The sequence below is a fragment of the Lontra canadensis genome, unplaced genomic scaffold (genome assembly GCF_010015895.1).
Source record: "Lontra canadensis isolate GAN:19392208 unplaced genomic scaffold, GSC_riverotter_1.0 scaffold37, whole genome shotgun sequence".
NCBI classification, from domain to species: Eukaryota; Metazoa; Chordata; class Mammalia; order Carnivora; family Mustelidae; genus Lontra; species Lontra canadensis.
The window spans coordinates 1,820,083-1,841,872 of NW_022631031.1; the positions used below are offsets into that span (position 1 = coordinate 1,820,083).

The 21,790-nt window shown below is 36.6% G+C and overlaps 1 protein-coding gene across 2 annotated transcripts in view; it reads right to left on the reverse strand.

The window, feature by feature from the left end:
* Window positions 1-14,400, reverse strand: part of RIPK2 (receptor interacting serine/threonine kinase 2) — a 30,731-nt gene extending 16,331 nt beyond the window's left edge. For both annotated transcript variants that reach the window (XM_032869082.1, XM_032869081.1), the window contains exons 1-4: window positions 14,101-14,400; window positions 10,260-10,413; window positions 7,842-7,997; window positions 123-280 (exon numbers count right to left, since the gene is read on the reverse strand). In XM_032869082.1, coding sequence (XP_032724973.1) covers window positions 123-280; window positions 7,842-7,997; window positions 10,260-10,413; window positions 14,101-14,273 — 641 coding nt within the window. In that variant the 5' untranslated portion in view covers window positions 14,274-14,400. The remainder of the gene's footprint in view (window positions 1-122; window positions 281-7,841; window positions 7,998-10,259; window positions 10,414-14,100) is intronic.
* Window positions 14,401-21,790: the final 7,390 nt, after the last annotated feature.

Consider the following 21,790-nt stretch of genomic DNA (forward strand, 5'->3'; position numbering starts at 1 on the left):
CCTCCCACTTGTGCTCTATCTCAAATAAATAAAACTTAAAAGAAAATAAAATGAAGCTTCAAAATTCCAATCAATCTTGTTTTTAGACAAGGTTAACTCTGAGCAAAAGTAACATATCATACCTATAGATATCATGCTTGACGCTGGCTCTTGATTTCTGTCCAGGTTCATAGTTCTCAGGTGGCATATAGATAATTGTCCCTCCTTCTGGTGAAGATTTACTAGTTCGTGATTGTGAGAGGGACATCATACGCCATTTTGATAAACCAAAATCTGCAATCTGTAAGGGAAAAGAGTAAATAATTGAATTTTAAAATTTTTTCTTTAAAAAAAAAAAAAACCAAGAACTGTCTTTGTTTATATTCATTGTATTTAGGTATGAGACCAGAGGAAATGTTCTATATAAATATTTAATTTCTACATATTCTATCAGTTTCTTAATACATTAAACTCTAGAGTACTGAACCCAGTAACTCTTGAAGCAACGCATACTGACTTGAAGTTAGCATAATGTCACAAATTTTGAAATGGAGACTGAGTTTTGAAAAATTAAACCGGAGTATTTTTTGTCTTAAATTCTGAATGAGCATATATGTCAAACATTACTTTTTAAGATAAGTAGTTTTACAGCATGTGCTTTCAAAATTCTCCTACACCCCACAGAAGTGCGAAACTACTGGTATCCAATATGATTGCAACTGGGCATTGCTTGCAACTTCAGGTTTATATGTTCTTATTTACAATGCCCTAAAAATAGCAACCTTAAATTCTGAAGCAAGTAAAATTCCAATATAGTATAGGTCATTATTATATGATTTATGCCTACCACTAAAAGAATCATATCTGTTGTTTATTTAGCATATAAATCATATTTAAGTCCATGATAAGGAATGCCTAAGAATTATTGGTGACATTCTATAGTTTTGATATATCGCTTACAGTTTTGCTTCACTTGTAAATTTTGTGTAGATGTTATACAATATCTTATAACTCCCTATTTAAAAGGTTCCTTATTTTTAAAAAAATAGAATGCAACATATAAGAACAGAAACAGTATTTAATGGACAAAGGGTGTAGTAAATCTTTAAATTAAAAACACTTAATTTAAATTACTTCGATCTTCACACTGCATAAGTTAGAGTCAACAGAGGGAAATGAACTCTATTTAGCACACCATTTGTGTTTCAATTATTTAACTCTTACATTTTTACTAGTTTTAATAGGAGAAAATTTGTTTAGTGTTTAGATGAATTTGATATTAAAAAATATTACTCTAAGGGAGGGGACAGACTATATACATACATTTTTCCATACATTATTAAAATAAAAGGGTAAGTCTAAAAAAAAAAATAGAAAAGACCAAGAGAAAACATGGTGCCAATACATGAAAAGCTAAGCTGGATTCTCAAAGGCAATATACCACATGGCTAAGAACACAGGTTGTAGAGCCTAAAGTTGTATTATATTTATATTCCAATTCTACCACTTAATTAACTGTGTGTGAACTTGAGGAAGTTTTAAATTTTTCTGTGCCTCTGTGTGATCACCCACCTGCAAACTGGGGATAATAACACTGTCTATATTGCAGGGTTGCAGTGAGAAAATTAATGACTGATTGTAAGCAAAGCATTCAGAACATTATCACATAATAAGTGATCTATATGTGTTAATATTATTAATGTTTTGTATACAAGTTGCTCTTATTCAATACTATCAGTTCTTCCCACCTACCCTCTAAAACCAAAAACCAGCACTCCAATTGCACATTTAATAGAATAGTAAGCATTATTATGATAAGTAGAGTTTACTTTTATGCCACAAGTGAAAAATGCTAAAAAAAAAAAAAATTGAGATGTGGTCTCACCTTATACCTGAACCATAATTTGCAAATTCCTGGGCTAAATGTTGGTTTAAATACAGTACTGTAGAAAATGTGTTCCTGAGCTTGTTTCCTTATGTGCTCCTTCACCAACATTTTCATCTTTATTCTCAAACCTGACCTAAAAACCTTAATCAGAAATCTATGAGCTGATTTTGTTTGGTTTTCACATGGTACTTTATTTCTCCCCTTTCTTCTTCTTCTTTTTTTTTTTTTTGAAGATTTTATTTATCTGACAGAGATCACAAGTAGGCAGAGAGGCAGGCAGAGAGAGAGGGGGAAGCAGGCTCCCCGCTGAGCAGAGAGCCAGATGTGGGGCTTGATACCAGGACCCCGGGGATCATGGCCTGAGCTGAAGGCAGAGGCTTTAACCCACTGAGCCACCCAGGTGCCCCTATTTCTCCCCTTTCTCTGTTATAAATAATACCATTATAAAAGGCATGACTTATTAAATCTGGATTTTCAACAGAAGGATAAAAGTGGATAAAGTGAGGGAAGGAAAAAGAATTCCATGATTTCTTGAAGGTCTTGATAAATTTATCATTCAGCCATGAAGACAGAGAATAAGAACCTTCCCATTCTACACAAGATCTTAACATGCATTTTGAAGCTAAGGGCTTTCTTTTTAACTAAAAAGATGATTTTATAAAATCAGAGGAAATTAAAACACACTACTCATAAAAATCATCCATGATCCTCTCACCCTATTAGAATAGCTATTTTCATTTACATATACTATCCTTATCTACAAAACTATAAAGTTATCATGTAAGGGGTTATGAAGAATAAACCTGAAGTATTCTGGTTCCCACACCGGCCTGAGAATAGCAGAGAAAGTGAATATGGCACATATAAATATTTTCATTCCAAAAAAGCCTATCACTAGTTCATTGGTATCTAAGGTGCACTAATGGACACTTGATAGATAACCAAACTGAATGTATTCTTTTTAAAGTAGAAAAGTCTCAGTTGACCTTAATCAGAGTAATTATTTCTCTTTCAGATACTATGATTCTGGTCAGCATTCCAGTGAGAAAACTTATTTCAGAAAATGGGAGCAAGATGTAAACTTCCATTTAATTTTGTTAAGTATTTTAATTTATTTTTATTTTTTATTTTTTTAAAGATTTTATTTATTTATTTGACAGACAGAGATCACAAGTAGGCAAAGAGGCAGGCAGAGAGAGAGAGGGGGAAGTAGGCTCCCCGCTGAGCAGGGAGCCCGACGCGGGGCTCGATCCCAGGACCCCAGGATCATGACCTGAGCCTAAGGCAGAGGCTTTAACTCAGGAGCCCCACGTTAAGTATTTTTAAAGATATTTTGCACTTCATTTAAAGGCCTTTCCAAGAAGATAGGTAGATTAAATAACCATTACTTTTTCATGGTTGGTGATAAACTTTGACTTTAAAGGGACATTTATAAATTATAGTAAAAAATAGAGACACATAGGATGCATGTAAAAGAATGTTGCTTATTTATAAGAATAGTATTAGAAAGGTCACAGCTCTGTATAAATGAAAATTAATAAAAATTACAAAAACTAAACAAAGTCAAACTATTCTAAATTCTGTTCATATCAAAGACCAAGGATACCTTGTTGGTCGGTGAAAAGAAGAAAGTAGGAATCATTACCTATTACTTTGCCACTGTTTACTCTGTTAACTATAGTTTCCAGACTGAGATGAAGAAAGTAAAGTCCAAGGACACTGAAAGGTTTAAAAAGTGCAAATCTCAGGTTATTTTATATATACTTCAGGTTATTGAGAATACTTAGAAATACCTCCACGGTGCTATTAGTGTTCTTTGTGGGACAGAATGGAGAGGCACTATAGGATATGAGAAGAGTAAATGCCATTTTAACTTTCAAAAAGGAAAAAAAATGTTGATTTTGCATAACTACTTATTGGTAAATACTATTGGTAGACACTTTAATCCCTGCTTAAAAAATTTAGAAAATTTAATATAAGGGATGCCAGCAAGAATTCATGAAAAACAAATAATACCTGACCAGTGATTAATTTCAGGTCTCATGTGCTATATCTCAAGAGTTTGGCACAATGTCATGGCTGCTCCATAAATATTTACTGACTAAAATTATGACCAATTTCATTTCCTTTTTTAACAGTTGTAGTACTGTCAAAAATTAAATGTTAAAACAGTTTGCATAGTATTCCATTGTATATATACTATGCAGCCATCAAAAGAAATGAAATCTTGCCATTTGCGACAACATGGATGGAACTAGAGGGTATCATGCTTAGCGAAATAAGTCAATCGGAGAAAGACAACTATCATATGATCTCCCTGATATGAGGGAGAGGAGATGCAACATGGGGGGTTAATGTGGTAGGAGAAGAGTAAATGAAACAAGTTGGGATTGGGAGGGAGACAAACCATAAGTGACTCTTAATCTCACAAAACAAACTGAGGGTTGCTGGGCAGAGGGGGGTTGGGGGGGGTTATGGACATTGGGTAGGGTATGTGCTATGGTGAGTGCTGTGAAGTTTGTAAACGTGGAGATTCACAGACCTGTACCCCTGGGGGAAAAAATATATATATATATATATGTTTATAAAAAATAAAATTATTAAAAAAAAACAGTTTGCATATTATAAAACACTTTGTTATTTTATAATAACATGCTTGACTATTACATTATCAGGCCTATCTGGTATATATAGAAGATATGGAATTCACTCATTTGTTTATTCAACAAATACTTAGTTAATGCTTCAGTATGGCATGTGCTAAGCAGGTGTCAGTTAATAAAATAGATTAAATTTCAGTCTTCATGGAGTTTATATTCTAATTGGGGGAGAGAGTCAATAAACACATTAATAAAAATATTATGATGGATGGTGAAAAATAATATGAAGAAGCATAAATCAAGGTACAAAGACACAGAGGAACTGGGTGGGTCATCAGGGAAAGCCACTCTGAAGATGAGGGAATAAGCCAGGAGGAGAACTGGAAAAGTAGTCAAGCAAGGTCTCCTGATTACATTTTTTTCTTTTTTCTGATGATATTCTTAAGAACAAAATGGAGAAATACGGGCAGTATAACAGTTCTTTCATAAGTATTCCACACAAAGTTAGTGATTATTCTCCAAAAGTGCTAATTAAGGATTGATATTGACCTGGAGGGAGGTTCTAAGCACCATGTTGTGTGGCTCTGATCCGAGTACTGGTTAATATTTAATCATGACTTAAAGATACAAAAACTAGCTAATTAAATCTGAGGATGACACAAAGCTGGGAGACAAGTTAAAACTCTTGATCTACAGAAATAATTCTGAAAAAGATCTTAAGAGGCTGAAGTGATCACTCAAATCTAACAAAATAAAATCTGATCATGTTCAAAAAGTATTCTGCAAAGTACATGATAAGGAGATGTGGCTTAAGTAATAAAACCTGAATAAAAGAACCTCTCAGGGCTTGTTGATGCTAAGCCTAATTTAAATGTTGTGATATGATCACCATGCCCCCCCTCCCCAAGCCAATGAATCATTAAGTATTAAAGTGTTTAGGGACCAGGGAAATGACACTTCCATTCAAGTCTATATTCATAAGGTCATATTAGGAGTATTTTTTTTTCATTGTGAGGATAAAAGTTGAACAGAGGTTTAACACTGAAGCATCTGGATAGCACCTGCGATTAAAACCAATATAATAAGGAAACTGGCTGAAGAACTAAGGATGTTCAAAAGAGAGAAGGACAAAACACAAGTGTATGTGAGGGACAGGGAGATTAGAGCCATCTGCAAACACTGACAGGACCGTCATATGGGAAGTAGAATTGGACTTATTCAGTTTATCACAAAGAATAGAACTAGGACCCATGGATGAAAACAAAGGGAAGGCGTTTCAACTGATCATATAAGAAAATGTCACAATAATTTAAGTATGGATATTAAGACTCCCCTGTCATAGACTAACTGCCTTGGGAGACAAGGGACTATTATAGTGAGCATCCAGGGACTTACTGACCATTAAGGCACTTCCACCTATGTGGCTATAGCTGATATAATATATTGATCAGTTTCTTTTTTTAGTATTATTGAGATGGCAGCTTGCTTTTTTCCCTTTCCCCTCCCATTTTATTCTAGGGAGATGAAGTGCTTTTAACAGAGGTTTTTTTTTTATTTAACTTTTCTCACATTTTTTGTATTAATTTTTCTATTGTTCCAACTTCCCGGTTATATTTTCTTTGAACATTTTTTGGCATTTACAGTAATCTCCAATTACATATATTATTATAAGAAGTATAGCAAAATAACATAAAAATAAAGTGAGTTATATTTAGTATTAGTTACTTATCAACTACTTTTTATTTGCTGTCGTTAGTTAGATACAGGGTAAACTATGAAATCACTACTACATCTGGTGCCTTTAGGCACCTAAATCTTATGCTTTCTACAAAAGTTAATTCAAAGTGGATCCTAGATTTAAATGTAAAACATAAGACTCTAAAACTTTTAGAAGATAACACAGAAGAAAATCTTCAATACCTATGGCTTGTTGAAGGCTACTTAGATATGACAGCAATGAATCACCATAAAGGAAAAAAACCTGATAATTTGCACTTCATCAAAATTAAAACTTTTCTTTGTGAAAGATCCCGTTGAAAGGATGAAAAGAACAAACCACCAAAGGGGGAAAAAATATCTGTGAACTGCATATCTGATGAAGAACTTGTATCTAAAAATTTTAAAGAACCCTAAAAACCCAATAATAAAAATCCAAAGGGTCCAATTAGGAAATGGGCTTAAGACATGAAGAGATATTTCACTGAAAAGGATATATAGGTAGCAAATGAGAAAGTGTTCAACATCATTAGCCATTAGGAAATGGAATTAAGACTTCAATGAGCTATCACTATACACCTATTACAGTGCTAAAATAAAAAACTGTGAAATACCAAATGCTGGTCAGGATATGGAAAATACAGGTCAATCATACATTGCTGGTAGGATGTACAAAGGTATAGTCCCTCAAAAATAGTTTGGCAGTTTCCTAAAAAACTAAACAAACCCTCATCCAGCAGTTGCACTCTTGGACATTTAGCTAATGGAACAAAAACTTATGTTCATTTCAAGAAGCTGCACAGGACTGTCTGTAGGAGTTTTATTGTAACTGCCAAAGACTGGAAAAAATACAAATACCTTTCAGTTGGTCAATGATTAAACAACTTTGGTATACACATACCATGAAATACCATTTACCAATAAAAAAGAACCACTATTGATATAAGCAACAACTTGGATGGATCTCAAAGGTATTATGCTAAGTAGACAATGCTAATCTCAAAATACCACATACATGGTATGATTCCACTTATACAGCATTTTCCAAATGACAGAATCATAGAGATGGAGAACAGATCAGTGGTTGTCATTGGTTAGGGATAGTGGAAGGGGAGGAGATGAGTGTGAACATAAAGGGGTAGTATAAGTGATATATTTATGATGACAGAGCAGTGCTGTATCTTGTTTGCTGTGATGGTCACATATGTGCTAAAGCAACACAGAAACTATATACATGCATTGTACCAATGTCAAATTCCTGGACTTGAAATTGTACTGTGTGATTGTAATTGTACATGTAATTGAATTGTAATTGTACGTGTAAGTGAAATTGTACGTGTGATGTAATCACTGGTAGAAACTGAGCCACAGGTTCATGAACCTTCTTGTGTATTACCTCTGCAACTTCCTGTGAATCTATAATAACTGCAAAATAAAAAAAAAAAAGGCTTATTTGATAATTTCAGTTAAGGACATAATGACTTTGTATTTTGTACCATAATTCTATCTATCTCTGGAGCCTAGGAATAAATAAGCCTCTGAAGATGAAAGAAAGGACAATGAAGAAAAGAATTATAGGCTATGGAAAACAGAGAGGATATTAAATTGGTTAGGTAGAGAAAAAAACACAAAAAGTCTTTAAAACCATAAGTAATTACCTTAACATGAAATTCATTATCCAATAAGATATTTTGAGTCTTCAAGTCATGATGAAGTAGAGGAGGATTCATATTGTGCAGGTAGTTTACACCCAGTGCAATTTCATGCAGGATGCGAAATCTCAGTGGCCAAGCAACATCGGGATATTCTGTTTTCTTCATATACATGAAAATAAACAAAATGAAAATAAGTGACCATATTCACAAAATTTCCACTTAGAAAATTAAATATTCCATGTGGAAATACAGTATAAAAAAAGGTCAAGACATATGTTCATTTTTATTACACAGTATCATGGTATCAATTTGACATTATTTAACATTCATGTATATTTTAATTTCCTCAATTTTAGAAAAGATAATAATGACTTTATAGTACTGATATTTTCTTTTAGTTTATGTTAGTAATACAACTACATGGTATTGGCTCTTCTTTCTTCATTTAACAGTTTTCAATTTTTTTCTTTTTCTGTGTAATACCCAAACTCTTGTCTATATTCACACCTATCTCTTATTCTATGGTTCATATGAAGTAACTTACCTGCACGCACGCACGCACACACACACACAGAAAATTTCTTTCTAGTACATACCAAGCCATCAATTCAAAATTCATAATTTAAGTTTCCTATTGATATAAAATCATACCTTATTATAATAATCATTACATCAATTACAATTATGACATTATATTCATTTACTAAGCATGAATATCCTATACTTCTTATCATATAATTTTTATATTCTAGCTTGAAAAATTAGTCTTTGGGAGTTTTGCCTTTGTGAAAGAGAAAAAGATCATCTTCATTTTTAAGTGTATACAATACAGATATATTTAAAATATAATGTTTTACATATCCTGGTACTTACAGGTGATATTCATCTGAACTATCTGAACATAGAAGTCAGTGTACCTTCCCAGGAAAATGAACATACTTAGAACAATTTCTTCTGAAAATTATGTAGTTCAAAAGAGTCATAAGACCTCTGTGCAGTATAGTATCACATAGAGGCTTTTGATTGTGGAGACAGAGGTAGAAGAACACTCACTCTATATATTATGATTCCTTCTTGGGGTTGGGAGTCCCTTGAAGGAGGCTCTTTAATTTCTAATGGGCTCCAATTTTGGGCATCAGAGTATCTAATGGGTACTGGGGTGTGAGAAGAAAATATCAGAATTTATATTTATATTCATTTTTTAAAAAATGAAATTTTGCTTAAGTAATATTTGTATCTTGATTGTTGTTTTAGTTATACAAATCTTATACACAAACATCAGTTACTATAATCTCTCCTTGTCTCAGGTGGTCTATCATAAATAGTGATATACTTTGAAATAAAGAGGAAGTCACTACATGAGTGGCTGACAGTGGCACCCATTCTCTCTTATTGCTTACAGAACACTGTGATGGATCAGAATTTAGGAGCATCCACTAACTGGATTTTACAGATCACGTTACCAGGTTTTAACTAAACTAACACTCACAAAACAGACCAAGTGATTTAAAAAAGATTTCTGGAGAAACTGCAGGTTGCATATATTATTAATAATATAAGCTCAAGCAAACAACAATAGATGAATACACACAATTTGAGACTAAGGATCCACAAATTTCCTTACTGATAAGAATGAGGGCCCATCCCTCCAGTTTGGTCACTGATGGGATTCACAGTCAAATCCAGAATAACTAGTACCTGGATAAAAAGGTAAATGGCTCATGCCATTGTCTATCATTGGAAAAACCAATATATTTGGTATTCAGAGACAGACTTACTTGGCCTATTCAGAACTTTATGAACTGGTATTATAAACATTTAATTTGAATCCTAAATTTTTTTTTTTTTTTTAAAGATTTTATTTATTTATTTGACAGAGATCACAAGTTGGCAGAGAGGCAGGCAGAGAGAGAGGAGGAAGCAGGCTCCCGGCTGAGCAGAGAGCCCGATGTGGGGCTCGATCTCAGGACCCTGAGATTATGACCTGAGCTGAAGGCAGAGGATTTAACCCACTGAGCCACCCAGGCGCCCCCTAAATTGTTTTTAATATAAAATAAAATCTAGCTTAACTAATAGGACAGTGTACAGAGTTTATCTCTGTAGTGTACAGAGTTTGTCTCTTCTCTCTGCCTCCCCTACCTCTGTATATATACATGCAGTTACTGGAATTCAGTTTAAACCTCAGGATCAGTAACCTAAGCAAAATAACCTCAGTCCTACAGAATGCAGGGCCTGAATCCCTGGTATTTTTAACAACACAAAAGAAGCCATAAATTGTCCAACTTTACCACTGTAATTGTTTTCCATTATTCTTCTTTTGAGTCATCTACATCTCTCCAAATAATTTGATCATATGTAAAACCAAAACATCAGACAGCTTGAATAACAGAATTATAGCTACTAAAAATGCACAATACTTACCCTATGTAGGAGTTCATTTAATGATCCATTTGGCATGTATTCTGTAACTATTCCCAAAAATTCAGGCTCATTGCAAATTCCCAAAATTGGAAGAATGTAACTAAATCTAGCTTTGTGTAAAATTTCAGCTTCTCTTAAAACACCATTTCTTTCACTAAAGAAAGAAAATGTATAATTATTTCAAAGTAATGAAAAATATACAATAATCATGCCTATAACATTAAGACTAGATTTTTTCCTATTAATTGACCTCATGTAAATTATGCAACTTCTCTGTCCCTTAGTTTCTTCATATTTAAAGTAGATAATATCCACCCTATATACATTCCACAGGTCTGTTTAGAGATTATAGTAACTTCTCTGAGCCACTGACAGAAAAAAGTGCTGTATACACAGGTTATTATTATACTTTCCTGGGAACGGGAAAGGATACAATATTTGAGTAAGTTTATAAAGTACATCGATATTAGAATTATTGCTGTTTGAACTAATTACAGTTTATGTTGTACTAGATTATATTTGATTAGAGTATTATACTAAATTTCATGGTTGCATACCTTGTGCATTTTTTCCAGACATTTAAATAATAAACTTAAATGTTATAGATTTAAATGACTAGATGATAATAGTTGCATAAGGGTCAAGAATGCTTAGAAATTATATAATGGAACTCGGGAAAAGACTTCACCTTTCTCTCTCATCTGCATGTCCTTAGGACTTGAAACAGTACCCGGTACCTGGTAGATATCTAAGAGATATCTATCAAATGTATTCTAGGAAGTTACTAGTGAAGGTTGTGTTTGGAAAACTGCAGATTGTTTAATATGAATCAGGATACCTAACAGAGCATGTGAAAGGAATGAAGGTGAATAGGGTAGGCTAGAGCCTCATCTCAGAGCCCTAAAGTCAGGTAAGGATATTTACACTCTATTTGGTAGTTACCAAATTGTGATTGCAGGTTTTTGAGAAGGGTAATGATATGAGCAGAATAAACTTTTAGGATTATTAACTTAGCAGAAGGATGTTGGATCAGCAGAAATGGGCAGAGTTTGAAAGTCAGGTATTAGAATATTACAATACTAATTAAAGATGTGAAGCAATGAGAATCTAAAACTATAAAGGTCACAGTGAAAATGGAAAGAAAAACAATAGCTGAATAGAATGCCCAGGTGGTGGTAACTAAGATAGACATATTAAAAAAAAAAAAAAAAGCAAGGGAATTGGAGATATCACTGGTTTTTACCATGGATGGATGTGTTGGTAGCAGCAATAACAGAACAGAAAGTTTATTCAGTAAGCAATGATATTTATTGGGCAAACAATGATGATTAGTTGGTGCTTAAACCACTCAAGCTCTGGATGAATGGCTGTTGAAATAGGAAAACAACAGACATTCCACACCAGTCTATGAGGTTTGCTCTAAAAGCAAACAAAAGGCAAAATAAAGCAAAAATCTTAGTTACTTATGTTCTAAATAGATCATATATTTATGTTTTGAAATTCAAGAGTTACAAGCAGACATAAACAGCTTTTTCCTTCTCCCTGTTCTTCAGCCACTTAATACTTCAACTGTGAGGCCACCTATTATTCAGTTTATGAGACCTGTTTTAATTAAATTTATCTTCCCTAAATTGAAACAGTAAGAGATGGAGGTCAATAAGAACTACATCTTATTGTTAGCACTTACAGGGAGACAGAGAGTGGACTTAAAGATTTCTGGATACACTGAAAAAAAAAAAAAAAAAACCACCATAGAGAGAGCATGCTGGTGAAGTCTCAGTGATATTTAATATACTTGTGCTATCTGTCATTAAGAATATCAGGCATTCTTCCTTCTACTGTGATCCCATTATGTGTCAGCGACTTTATAAGTACTATCATCTGAAGACCAACCCTCTAAAGTTGGTTACCTTAACGCACTCTATATGAGGGCACTGAAGCTCAAATAAATAATTTTCTAATAGGCCAACATTAAGTGGCAGGGTTGGAGTCAGATTTGAACTGTAGTTGTGACACTCCAAAGCTTGTGTTTTTTCCATTCCACTGCTTCATCAAAGAAAGGAAAGGATCAAGGAAACTTCTTGAATTCAGATTTCAGGAAGACTGAGTGAGTGGCAAAACAGAAAAAGCCAAAAATAAATAGGTCTAAAATGGATTTTATATTTTTTAAAACAAAGAAGTTAAATTCAGCTTTCACAGATATATCACCAAAATACCCAAATCAAAATTTCAGTCACAAAACAGTTATGTCATCCACACCGTGTTTGAAAAACCAATCAGACACATCTACACATAAAGAGGAGACTGCTGGGGAAGGGCCACTCATTGGGCAGAAGTCAGATTACAGGGAATGACTCACTGATCACTAAAATAAGAACGTGTAACTGCACATAAACTTATTTTCATCCAGATGGTGTCAAAGAACAATGCAAACCTTTTCCACACCAGAGCCCAAGTACATGCATTTATTATTCCCACTTTATAAGTGAGGAAACGGACACCCTGTGAGTCAACTGCATAGCCTAGTTCTATGTTCAGATTCCATGAATACTGCTAATGTTAACATCTTAGGTAACGGGTGGGAGAAAGAACCTGATGCAGTAATGCCAGAGGGTTTAGCTTGTCCTTATGACATCTCTGACAACAGAATTTCCACCAATTACCTTAAGAATTTTAGGTTATGAATATTGTTAATGAGAATAGAAAGGGTTAGAGGAGCAGCATCCAAAATGGGAAGATCAACTTGCTTTAGAATACCTAAAGGGTCCATTAGGGTTAGATATCCATAAATTTACATAGCTGATGCTAAAATATTTTCAGCCTTTCTAACCAACCACCACCCTTCAAACTGGACTACATATACATTTGCACATTCGCCCAGCACTTGCTCCACAGAACTCAAGGCCCATGTGAAACAGACACCACATCTTCTCTATCAGTAGATCTGGATTATGATGTGCAAAAAGTGGGAACACTCTCCAGGGGTGTCCCAAACGTACTGTGAGATCTGGCCCACCCAAGCCTGATAGCGAGACAGCAAAGGAAAGCTACAGGCAGATGAAAGTCCAGTAACATTGGCAGGGCTGAAGCTGAAGGATTTATCTGACACTGGATACTAACAGCCTCTGATCAATCAGGCACCCAGCATGATGAATTCTGACATTAGATATAGGGGGAGGAGAGGAGAGTGTTGCAATCATGGATGTTAACTCGCCAAGGATTAAATGCAGGGCCTAGTTAAACCTCTACTGGAAGGCAAATACGCAAGACTAATGACTAGACCCACTGACTGATACATTCGATCACAGGTCAATCAATGGGACAGGACTGAAAATGTTTTTCTGGAAAGAGAAACTAATACTAACTTTCCCTTAAAACCCAGACAGTGCACGGAAATTGTTCAGGACGTGAGAGACATTAAAAAATTTCTGGTCTTGTCTTCTGATTCACTGTATTGTTAGCAAAATAATACACTTCTCTGGGGACAGGCTTCGCTGGGAGAGAGGGAGGAGAAACTAGACCAAATTGAGTTTGGTATCTACACTTTCATGACCATACGTAATAAACCACAAACAAAACAAAAACAATCAAAGGCCCACACCGAAACACCCTGACTTTTGTGTCGGGAGAGAGGAAGCCCAGGAATAAGAGGGACGGAGAAGGCGAGGGCAGTGGAGAGAAGAGATGAGCAGAGGAATGCGAAGGGTGCATCTTCAGAGAAGCCAGTTCTCCCCACCATGCAAGCCCCCAGGCTTGAAGGGCTGCCCAGAGGTGACGAGAGGCGGGGCCGACCCCCAAGCGTAGCCGCCGTTTGAGATCCAGACTTCGAGGGGTGTCCTACCTGTCGAGCAGCGGGGTGTGGATGTGCAGCTGCTTCACCGCCACCTGAACGCGCCAGTCTGCGTGGCGGGCGGACGACACGGTGCCTGACGCGCCGCGGCTCAGGAAGCGCAGGTCGGCGAGCTTGTGGCAAGGAATGGTAGGCAGGGCGCTGCAGATACCCTCCCGGTTCATGGTCGCGAACCGCGCGGGCGCTCAGGCCGCAGGCCCGCTCTGGGTGTGCCCGCCGCTTCGGCGGTTTCCGGGGCTCGTCGGCTGCGCTCGGGCGCCCGCACCCGCCCCCCTGTGCGGGAACTGGAGCGGCCAGGCACTTCCCGCGGCGGGACGCTAGGTCACGAGGCAGCCCATGCCGCGCGCCAGCTGCTGCTTTTCTGGAGCCGGAGCGGACTTTTCTTTCCTGGGGAACGAAGTTTACTCTACCCGGGCTACGCGGAGAGGAGGAGCTTCCTCCCCAGACCTGGCCCTCCCACCCGAGCCGGACGGTCCGGGCTCCTCCCTCCCGAAACTTCTCAGGCGACGAAAGCGGCGGACGCTGGGGCGGGGAGAGGGGTCCCGGCCGGCGGCCCTCCTCACTGGCTCTCGGCTGTGCCCGGGTTTGCCCGCCTCGCGGGCACCCACGCTCTGGGCGACACCCGCGGAGCTGAGGCGGGATTTAGGGATGGAGAAGGGAGTCAGGGACGCTCACTTTCTCTTCTCTCCCCCCAACTTCCAGGTTTGGAAAAGTTTTCTCTGAGGGGAAAAAAAAAAATCCTGTCAGCAGCCTGCTGTCCGATTTTGGTCAACGTGTTCTCACACCACAGAGGAATCTCCTCTGAGCCGCTAGCGGTGGAGGAGTCGCCAGAGCCAGAGATGGAGGGCCGTGGGTGGGGGCTTGGGATTACCGACTCCGCGCCTGCGCGAGATGCGCTGTGAGGGGTGGGTGTGGTGGCGATTTTGAGAGCCCGGCGCCCAGGTGCCTAGCGAGTCAGGTAGGGTGTAAATTACCTGCCTACCTGGACTTCAATCATCCCTCACTTCCAGGTGAGTAGGAGTGAGAGGTGGGTGATAAACCCTGTCAGAGTCTGACTCTGTTAAGAAGTGTTGGTGTTTAGCTCCTGTTCGTGCTCCTCTGCTCTTCCCTTTTGTGTCTTTAACTATTTGGAGACTGAAAAATAAACTTGAAAGGAATCAGTCCCTCTGATTCCAGGTAAGACTGAAAAAATTTAGTTTCTCATAGGTCTGTGGGGAATGCATTTCATTTTTAACCACAAACAACCAAACATCTTCCTGTTTTTTACCTTAGAACAAACACCTTTCTACTTGATTATTTTGTAGAATGAGTGCAGACAATGTATACAATACCAAGTCCATACTAGGCATTTTAATGAATTCTAAAGCCACAGTAATAAGGAATGCCTGACATAAGTGGGGGATTTCTGTAAGCAGAGAAAAAAATGTTTCCTCTATTTTTGTGTTGCCTGAAATGAGAGTGGCAGTGTTACTTTTACAATACTGGGAAGTTGTGACGAAACACTGTATTTTAAAATTTTGATCAATTAAAATAAAATATTTAGTTTTAAAGATATGGTCTGATACTCTGTACTTTATTGCTTAATAAACTTTTTGCTACAAAAAGTGCTCAGAAAACTTTTCCCTTTCATTCATTTAATTTTCCAGTTTTAATAAACTAAAGAGTTCCAGAAAAGAACTAAAAATAGGAGGGGAGGAAATGACCAAAAGAATAATTCAAGAAATTTTGGCATGATCAAAACATAGGGGTCTCCATATTGAAAGGGCCACCAAGTATCTTCAGTGAATGAAAAAACACCTATATGTAAGCACATCATCAAAAAGGTCAGAACCCTAAGAACAAGTAGAAGATTCTACAGGTTTTCAGAAAGAAGAAACAAGAATAAAGGGATGGGATTAGAATGGCATTAGATTTCTCAACAATAACACTTCTTTGTTAAAACACAGTGAAATGAAATTTCTTCAAATTCTAAAGGGCAGTAGCTTTCAACCTACAATTCTATAGTCAGCCAAACTGTTAAGTATAAGGGCAGAATAAAAATGTTTTCACATATACAAAGATGCAAATGTTTCCATTCCTTCCATCCACCTTTTTCCTTTTCTTTCTTTCTTTTTTTTTTTTTTTTTTTTAAAGAAAGATACTGGAGGATGTTCTCCAACAAAACATGGGAATAAATCAAGAAAGAGAAATACATGGGATCCAGAAAACAGGACCAGAGTGTGGGAAGGTAAACCCCAGGAAGTGGCAGAATTGGAGAGCAACCTTTTTTCATTGGAGCAGGGAAATGCCAGATTCCAAGGGAAAGGCTAAAGTAATTGATTTTATAGATTATCTAATTTTGAGTTTTTGGGCAAATTATATTGATGTTTGATAGATCTAATGAAATATGTGATAAAATTGTAGAGAGAACTTACAAAAATCTAAGTGAAGAGCAATTATTAATTCTATGAGAAATAAAAATTATACAAAACCAGAAACAACATTTCTACAAACTGGTGATGGTGAAAAAGGTGACTTTTCAGAGCTCTTGTAATATTAGTATATTACAAATTTCCAAGAAGGAAAGAGGATGAAGCATAGAACTCTATAAAAGTCATATTTTAATTACAGTGCTTAAAAAATAAGTAATATATGCACATGGTTCAACATTTAAAACTATAAAACGGATGATCCCATGGGAAACTAGGCAGAAGACCTAGATACCTCACAAAAGGGGCTATCTAAATAGCAAATAGCAAATGAAGGAGTTAAAGTGCTCAACACTGTTAGTTATCAGGGAACTACAAGTTAAAACCACAGTGTGATACCACTATACAAATATTAACTAAAAATTAAAAAGACAGATTATACCAAGTGTGGGTGAGGATTTGTAGCAATTGGAACTCTCCTACACTGCTGGTGGGAGTGTCAGTTGGTAGAACCAATTTTGCAAACTGTAAAGCAGTTTCTATTAAAATTGTGGCTAGGCAGATTCTATGACACATCAATTCCTCCTCTAGGCATGTGAACATGTATATGCAAATGCTAGAGTGTTCATAGCCATGCTCTCTATAATAGCTGCAAACTGGAAATTATCCAAATACCCATCAACTGTAGATTGGGTAAATAAATTGTGGCACATTTATACAATGTAACACCAAACAGCCATGAGATTAGACAATGTACAACAATTTTGATGATTCACACAAATATAATGTTGGATGGAAAAATCAGACAAAACAGTATATATTTTTATGAGTCTATTTCTATTAAGTACAAAAATAAAACTATGCTTTTAGAAATCAGGATACTGTCTTCTGTCATAGGGAGAAGGGTAGTGACTAGGAAGTGGCATGAGGAGACTTTTGGGGTGATAATGTTCTGTTTCTTGATCTAGAACCTAGACTCTAGGTGCCATTTACATGGGTGTGTTCACTTCATATACAGTCTTTGAGGTTACACTTACCATGCACTTTTCTGTATATTGGTATACTTCAGTAAAAAGCTAATAGGTTTAAATATAAAATATATATGTGGCTGTATATTATGTTTCTCACTTTATATAATTAGTTTCATACTATACTCTGTTCACCTTGCTTGTTTTTTTCTAACTATCTATGTTAGATGTTTGGAATTATACATATCCAACTTCAGTTTTCTGCTTCTTTGTTTATGAACTGCATAAGTTTGGGCAGTAACGTTTAAATTCTTTAAGGCTTCTTCTCTCCCTTTGTGCAATTATTGCTCTAACAAATTTTATGAATATGAAGTAAGATAATGAATATAAAATGGTTAGGGGCACCTGGGTGGCTCAGTGGTTAAAGCCTCTGCCTTCGGCTCAGGTCATGATCTCAGGGTCCTGGGATTGAGTCCCGCGTCGGGCTCTCTGCTCAGCGGGGAGCCTGCCTCCTCCTGTCTCTCTCTGCTTGCCTCTCTGCCTGCTTGTGATCGGTCAAATAAATTAAAAAAAAAAAAAAATAAAATGGTTAGTATGTGGCATATCCTCAATAAATGCTATTTTCATTCCCCTCTGTGTTTTCAATTCAACAAAATGTGGACCAGAACAAATCAAGTTCAGAATCTAGAGGTAATTACTAGAAACCGCTCTTCATTCATTAACCAAATAAATTACTACATAGAAAATGTTTTTCACTTAGATTGTAAAGCTTTAGGAATTTTTATTTTTTCACATTTTAGATTATAGCCTCGATTATAGCTTTTTTATTTGCTCATTGAAACAAATCATATTAGTAAGATTTATTTTATTTTTTGTTATTTATTTTATTTATTTTTAAAAGATTTTATTTATTTGAGAGAGACAATATGAAGTGGGGGGCAGTGGGTAGGAGCAGAGAAAGAAGCAGACTCCCCGCTGAGCAGCGAGCCCAAGGCAGGGCTCCATCCCAGGACCTTGAGAGCATGACCTGAGCCCAAGGCAGATGCTTAACTGACTGAGCCACTCAAGTGCCCCTTTTTGTTAAGTTTTTAAAAGTGCAAATAGGGGCGTCTGGGTGGCTCAGTGTGTTAAGTGGCTGCCTTCGGCTTGGGTCATGATCCCAGTGTCCTGGGATCAAGCCCCGCATTGGCCTCCCTGCTCAGCTGGGAGTCTGGTTCTCGCTCTCCCTCTTGCTCTGCCTACTTGTACTCTCTATTTGTCAAATAAATAAATAAAATATTTTTTAAAAAAGTGCAAATAAAGCATAATTTGGCAGAAAACATTCAATTAGTATGTTAAATCTGACTCAGATTTTTCCATATCAGCATGATCTGAGTTATGTGGCTAAAGAAACAGTAGTCCTTTAGAAAGACTGAAGGATTTATTGTGATCATTCAGAGTAAGTTGATCAGCAACCCAAATCTTTGGAAGTATTCCATGCAAGGAAACTTGTTTGCCAAAAAGTGCAAATTGCTAGTGGGTGGAGTTAGGGATTTTGGTGCTATTTCATAGCATTTGGACAAGGGACCGAGGAGTAGATATATCATGCCTCAAGTCCCTTGCTATCATGTTCCATGAGGTAGAATATCCAAGGTATTCTCAAGTAATAGAGGAGAGAAGAATGCATGGTAACTTATTGAAAAAGATGTTAGATGAATTGCCCAGAGTCACTGACTTTGTGTATTACTGTGACAGGATTTCCTGAGCAAATCTGAGTCAGAGCCTGCAGTCTTTCCGGGAACTGCCTGTTTGTATCAGTAGAGTATTCCATTTTCGGTTTCAGTTTATATAATGTTTCAGGAGAAAAATTTAGTAGCAAGAGGGAATTTCCCAGTTTCAAAAAAGATGGTCCTGGACAAAAAAGTTCACTATTAAGGGACACTTCATGGGGAATTCCACTTTCCTTTGACATTTTACTTGGTAGGTTTCCAAGACTGTGGAAAGATAATGTTATTAGCACTTCAGTTTGCATTTAAAAATTTCAGCCTCTGCATTTAGTAGGATATTCTGCTTTTTAAAATTTCTTCAGAACTCAAAATCGTTTTTCCATCTGCCATTCTGACATTGCAAGCAACATATACTATGGTATATTAACTTTTTAGGCAACTCATAGACACACACACAACACGCACACACACTCCCCCCTCCCCTCTTGCTCTCTAGGAAGTGATTGTGTTTTATGTTAGTCACCTTTTTATCATCCTGTTTTGGGAAGGCACAGACAAAGTTGTAGAAGAAGGAGAAGATTTTTTTTATTTGGTAGCCAGTATAGTCTAGGTTATAACAGAACAGGCTGAAGAAATTATCTGGGAGTGGAAACTATGACTGAATCAAGGATCAACGTCAGCAGCTGAGCAGGTTGCCAGAGAGAACTCTAGGGTTTATTAGGAAATAAAGAATACTCAAGAAGCTTCTCTGACTCAATTTTCATAAATTATAAAGAAGAATGCAGCAGCCTTATTGCACAACTCCAAAAGTCACTCGTCACTTTGGGGCGGTGCCAGTCACATGGAATACATTATGAATTGGGCCCTTACAGTTGTGCATTCTCCCAGGATTGTTCTGAGAGGCTCAAATTATACAATGCCTAAAAGGGACTTTATAAACTAGAAACCTGTCAATATGTATAAGTAATAATTATATTTTTTCTTTTCCTGGCCAGCCCTGCCCTTCAAGCAAAACATTCTCATCTAGTTCAAGAAAATGAAAGGCAGCCCCTATTAGCTGGGAGCTGGCCAGACACTCTCAGGGAATCTGCAAAGTTCTTATGTTGAGTATAAGCACTTTCATTTAACAACAACCTCAGACAAGACTGCTTTGTGACTGTAACGGAGCAAGACAAATAATAAGACAGTTTCCCAATCATGTCTGAATAAACAGAAGTAAGAACATTGTCCAAATCAGAAAAGAGTAAATATCCCCTTTCCTGGCTAGTAATGAGTGACTGCAACTTTTTTACTTATTACTTTAGCTCAACTTCATTCCTCTCACAGATAAGAATTATTAAGAGCCTTAATCAGAGAATTACTCTTCCAGACAGCATCCAATGTGGGAAAGATGTCTGTTTTCTTCAATGTTCTCCTAAATAACCTAACACAAGGTCAAGTCCTGCAATATGTTTTTTTCTAACATCATTGAGAGATACCCCATGGTTCCCCATGGTATACATTTCTTTTCCTTGCAATGAGTCAATACACCCAGTGTTATAGAACTGTAGATGTGCTCCTGGTGGTTTTTGACTAGAGGACCTTAACAAGTTCATAGAGCAATTATTACCCAGCCAGAAGTCCTCACTATCTGCATCTCAGAGAGCTGGCTCCTCTGACTTCCCTAGTGACTTGTCTATGGTGTTGGTGTTATTTCAGAGCTCAGAACTCGGGAGGAAGAGACTCTGGCTGGCCATAATCTCCATAATGTTATCTTTCAAGTTCTTTGTGGATTATGTGGGTATGGACATCAGGTACTGAATTTCTAAAACAACAACAACAACAATAGCTATAACAGAACATTATTAATGTTTCCTATGTGTCGGACACCCTTCTAAACAATTTTTTAAAAAGATTTTCTATTTTTTTATTTGACAGACACAGAGAGAGAAAACACAAGCAGGGGGAGTGGGAGAGGGTGATGCAGGTTTCCCCCTGAGCAGGGAGCCCAATACAGGGCCCCATCCCAGGACCCTGGGATCATGACCTGAGCTAAATAATTTACATATAATTTACATATAATAACTCATTCAGTACAATAGTACTATGCATTAGATGATGTTGTTTTTCTCATTTTGTTGTAGAAACTGAGGTACAGAGATGTTAATTACTTGTGTAAGGTCCCACAGCTATTAAGTGGCAGAGCCAGGATCTGAAACAAGAAAATTATATGGTTGCATTCTGAATCTGTTCAACTGTTCTCACAAAGTGCTATTAGATTGCTGAGAGATGGAGTGTGAATGATATGGTAAAGTCAACATACTGTTATATGAAGAATTATTTTATATGTGAGCAAGAATATCTTTTAAAGCAGTTCAATCTAGTAATTGTAAAGTGTCGATATATCTCTTTAATAACAGTTTACTGTTAGGAATAACTTCAGGTTTGTGGAACTAATTCCATTGAGTATAATTTGATTTTTCTTTTACATACTAACAATTTAATCCAACATGTATTGAATGTCTATGATGTGAATGGATCTTTGATATATGATATGGGACACACAAAGATAAATTCTCCACATTGCTACTGAAAAAGGTGATGATAATGTTTTAATTAT